We start from the raw sequence: 4919 nt of genomic DNA on the forward strand, positions 1-4919 counted from the left end.
AACAGCTTATAACATGTTCATAACAACTTCTACTAATTTTTCAATTCACATAACAACTACTAAATTTGTCCTTTAAATTTGTCCTTCAAATGATCAATTTTTCAATTGCACAACCAATTTTACAATTTTTCTAAAACCCTAAAACAAGGAAAGAAAGGAAGGAGAAGAAGAGATTACCTTTAGAGAATTAGAGTGAATGAGAAGAAGAGATTAGCAACCGAGAGAGATGAGAGAAGAGATTAGCCGAGAGAGAGATGACTGATGAGCAGGGGCGGTTTCACGCGTAGTGTGTTGTCACGCGTGGTGTGATGTATTTGCCCAATTTACCCAAAATTTTTTTTGAAGTGTGTAAATGGGCCTATAGGTTGGGCCTAATGTGAGGAAATTACGGATCGAGCCCGGACGACCGCCCGGGGTCGCCGGGCGCTAAATCCGCCCCTGCCGATACTTCAACCCGCTTGAATATATCAAAAAGGGCATATCCTTATTCAGTGCACTTCAACTCATATTGCGGCTCTTCAACCATTCTTAATCGGCATCCGTTGCCTTATTCATCTTTCTAAATGTCTCGTTAAAGCATATTTACAGGAAGGCTAATTTTTGTGTTGATTTTTTTGCTAACTTAGGTCACCATAGTTCTTTCACTTTAACGATTCTTCAATCTCATTGTTCCTCTTTAATCTTTAAGCTTCATTTTAAAGTAATGAGGTGCAGTATTATATATCCCTAGATTAATTACTTAGTCTTTTTTTCCTTCTCTCATAAAAACAAGTTATTTTATTAAATATGTATGTAATTAAAATACAATTAAGTATTTAGATGAAACATTTTTAACTCTTGAATACTTGTAATAGTAGTATTTTCTTTTGCACAAGAGCCAAATGAGTGAAATGACAGAACTGATCAATGAAAAACCTAACATCCTAAAACAGAATTATGAGGCAAGATTCTTAAATTCCACTGAGGAAATGACACTCTTTTTTGAAGAAAAAACAAGAGGATTGGTAACGGACAAAAAAGCTTTATCTGTACACAGTAGAAGTAAATTAAAGTGGTTTCCACATCATCATCATCATACAAAGTAGTAAAAAAATTCGTGAACAGGAACAGAAACACTTCTTGGTCCCCCACACTTCAGAATCTCCTCTGTATTGGGCATTTCTAGCCTACAAAGATAAAATGAAATGCCCTTTTTCACCACCAATGTTTCCCAATCACATGAGTCTTTTTCACTTTGGTAAAAATTAATGTACCCTCAAATTTGATCCTCTGTGAAATCTTTCCCATATCATGACAAACTTTCCTCTCAATTCACAGTTATTTCCCACTAACATAATTTCTTCCTCCTTTCCTATTTATTACTTAATTTATTAATTTATTTTTTGCTTTTTAAGTAAATTTTACTCAGAGCACAGAAGTTCATGCATATACTACTAACCACTTTAAAATATTATAATCATTACATTAAAAAATACTACTAATATTATTTATAGAAGATATACTTATACTCCATTTAATTTCATATGGTAATTAGATGAAACAAAATTATGCTGCTTTGTGTTTTGCCAGCAAACAGTAAAAATTTATTTATGCAGCATGAATTTTTATTTTTTGATAATTTTTTATGCACCATGCCATGAATTATTTATTCCTCTCTTTTCCCTACCAATTTTATTTTTGGTGACTTTTCCCCACCAAAATGAACAAAGTATCAGTGTAAGATTTTGCTGCATTCAATTCTCGTCTCTCCCTTTCGTCACTGACGTGGGCTTTGGGAACCCACCTCACTAAAATAAGAGTTTTCTGTTAGCCCACATTAATTATTCTAACACAGTGTAAGAAATAGATACTTTTTCAATATAAAAATCACAAATAATAATACTCCATTGTCTTATTTTTTTGCTTTTTAATTATCACAAATAAACTAAACAATTTTATTATTTTTATTAAATTACTTCATTTTTTTCATATAATATCCTTAATTATCTATAACTTCGTCCTTTTAAAATAGGATCTTGCTAATAAGTGTTTTTTTAAAGATCTTGTTGATAAGTGTTAGAGACCAAAATTTTACCAACCAAATTTATTTTACTTTGTATCTAGTTTTAAGCATTGTGTCACCTTTTTTTTACACCTCTGTTTCAAAATACATATCGCAGTCAACCACTTCACGCATGTCAATGCACAACTTTGACAGTTAATATCTTTAATTATCTAAAGTAAAAAATTATAAAAATTTAATATTTTGAAAATATTTATCGAGACAAATCAAACAATATCTTACATGTTAATATTTGTATTTATATATTGGTTAAAAATTAGGGTCAAAGTAAGTTATATGAATAGTGCACATTGCAAAAATGCGGAATATATTTTGAAACGGAGGGAGTAGTAGTGAGCGTAAAACACTTGTTTTATTTTACTAATATTTAAAAATTATATAAAAAAGAGAATAATAGCATTACCAAGTAAATTTATCTTGTAGCTAATGTTGAACCACGTATTGTCTCCTAGGGTTTCGTCCTCATCCAGAGTCTCTAGCCGCCACCCTCTCTTGGGTTGTTGCTGCATTCTGGGCCGGAATCTCTGAGTGAGTCGTTGATCCTCATCTGGTCATTGATCTAGATGCTTCTGTTTGGCTTTAAATACAGATGTCAACAACAGTCTGCCCCATGCTTTCCCACATACAAAACCCTAGCCGTAAGCACACAGTCAGTGAGTCAAATCTTGTTCCTGGGTGTTTCAATTTTGTTTCCACTCGTTTTCCTATCTGTTCCCTTGTTCCAACCGTTCCTATGGATCCCTCAAGTCTCAATATTGCTGGTTTAACCATTGCTGAAGAGGGTTTAACCCTAAACCTCGCCACTGAGTCTGAAACTAACACCATCCTCGATCACTGTTTGGTAGGACGTGTTTTGGCTGATCGTGAGATTCAGGCTGCCTATTTCAGCGAGCGTATGGCTCGTGCTTGGAAGCCAGGCAAGCGAGTTTCTATTGTCAAAACTGATGGGGACCGTTTCCTTTTTCAGTTCCACCATAAAATGGATGCTGCCCGTGTTCTTGATGATGGCCCATGGCTGTATGATAATTTTCATATTGTCATGGACCGTATACAACCTGGGGTTGTCCCTACATCTGTCGACCTGAACCATATGGACATCTGGGTTCAGGTTCATGGTCTTCCTTTTTGTTGTAATCAGCCAAATGTTGGTCAGGGTATAGGTAGCTATCTAGGTGTCCTTAAAATCTATGATGACCGTAATACCATCCATAGCACTTATATGCGATTGAAAGTTCGTATTGATGTTACTGTCCCACTGAAAAAAGAGTGGAAAGTTCGTGTTAGTACTGGTGATTACGTTACTGTCAAATTTAAGTATGAGAAACTTGGTATTTTTTGTTACAGGTGCGGACTGCTTGGCCATTCAGACAAGGTTTGCCCGGACTTGTTCGAATTGGAAGCTGATGACGGAGTTCGTAATTGGGGACCTGATCTGAAACCGGTTGCTTCTCGTATTGGTTCAGCTGCCAATAACAAATGGCTTAAGGATCCTATCCCATCTGTTGTGCCGAGACAAACTCCCCAAGCTCCCATGCCTGCTGCTGGCCGCAACTTTCATCCAGGTGGTGCTGCTAGTGCGGTGACTTTCAATGATCGTATGCTAGCTGTTGATTCTCAGATTGCTGCTCTTAAAAATGATCTTCTTGCTGCTCAAAACCTCGCCAAAGTGAAGCATGTTGCTGGTGACAACCGTACCTGTCAAGTGCATCTTTTACCTTCTGCTTCTGCAGGACTTTCAGCTTCCACACTCATCACAGGTTGCCCAGTGGTGCTTGGTTTACCTGCTGCTCCGTTTACAAGTGAGGAATCTGAGGATGACCAGGATGTTACGGGTTCAGAACTTAAGAAGCGAAAGAGGATGATGACCCTTCAGAATGGTGCAATTACATCATTTGCTGCTGATGGGGATGGGGGAACTTTTGTAATAGGTTCAAATGTTAGTCAGGGGGGGGATACTGATATGAATGTAATCTCTAATCCATTGTATGATGACACTGATGTAATGGCAGGTTCTGATACCCAGGCCTGCCTAGGTAAATGAATCTAGTAGCATGGAATTGTCGGGGTATAGGTAGCCCGAGTGCAATTCCTGATCTTAAGTACCTAGTCCGGCACTTCAATCCGGATATTTTATTCCTAAGTGAGACTCTTGCTCACCGTAATAAAATTGAAGAACTCCGTTTTTTGCTTGGTTACGATTCTTGTCTTCCTATAGACCGCACCGGTAGAGGCGGGGGTCTAGCTTTATTTTGGCGCAATTCTTTGAACTGTCAGATTATTGATTTTTCTAATAACCATATTTCTATTGAGATTGTGGATTCTGTTCATGGTGCTTGGCGATTGACAGGTTACTATGGCTATCCCGATGGAGGTCGTAGAAGTGCCGCTTGGAACTTTCTCCGTCAACTCTCACATCAATTTACAGGCCCATGGTGCATATTTGGTGATTTCAACGACATCCTTGATGCTAGTGAGAAGAGAGGACGAAATCCTAGACCTCAGTGGCTTATTAATGGCTTTAGACAAGCGGTTATTGACTCTGGATTGTCAGATGTTCCGACCGAGGGCTATCCTTTTTCGTGGTTCAAGAGTCTTGGTACGTCGCGAGCGGTGGAGGAGAGGTTAGACCGTGCTCTTGGTAATAACTCTTGGTTTAATTTATTCCCCAATGCCATTGTTGAAACTATTGTTGCTCCTGCATCCGATCACTATCCTATTTTATTACAATGCTCCCCTACACCTCGGCCTCAATCCCACAAACGTAACTTCCGTTACGAAAATGCATGGCATTTGGAACCGGGGTTCAAGGACCTTGTTACTAACTCTTGGCAGGTGTATTCTTCGCATACTCTTGGTC

General features: G+C 37.9%; 1 protein-coding gene across 1 annotated transcript; it reads left to right on the top strand.

Moving 5' to 3' along the window:
- Positions 1-2651: 2651 nt before the first annotated feature.
- Positions 2652-4257, top strand: LOC146923918 (uncharacterized). Its single transcript, XM_085709004.1, has one exon. It carries the CDS (start codon positions 2652-2654, stop codon positions 4101-4103), a length of 1452 nt encoding a protein of 483 aa, XP_085565130.1. The 3' UTR covers positions 4104-4257.
- Positions 4258-4919: the final 662 nt, after the last annotated feature.

The sequence above is a fragment of the Medicago sativa genome, chromosome 5 (assembly GCF_051527215.1).
Source record: "Medicago sativa cultivar Bolivia chromosome 5, Bolivia_mono, whole genome shotgun sequence".
Classification (NCBI taxonomy): Eukaryota; Viridiplantae; Streptophyta; class Magnoliopsida; order Fabales; family Fabaceae; genus Medicago; species Medicago sativa.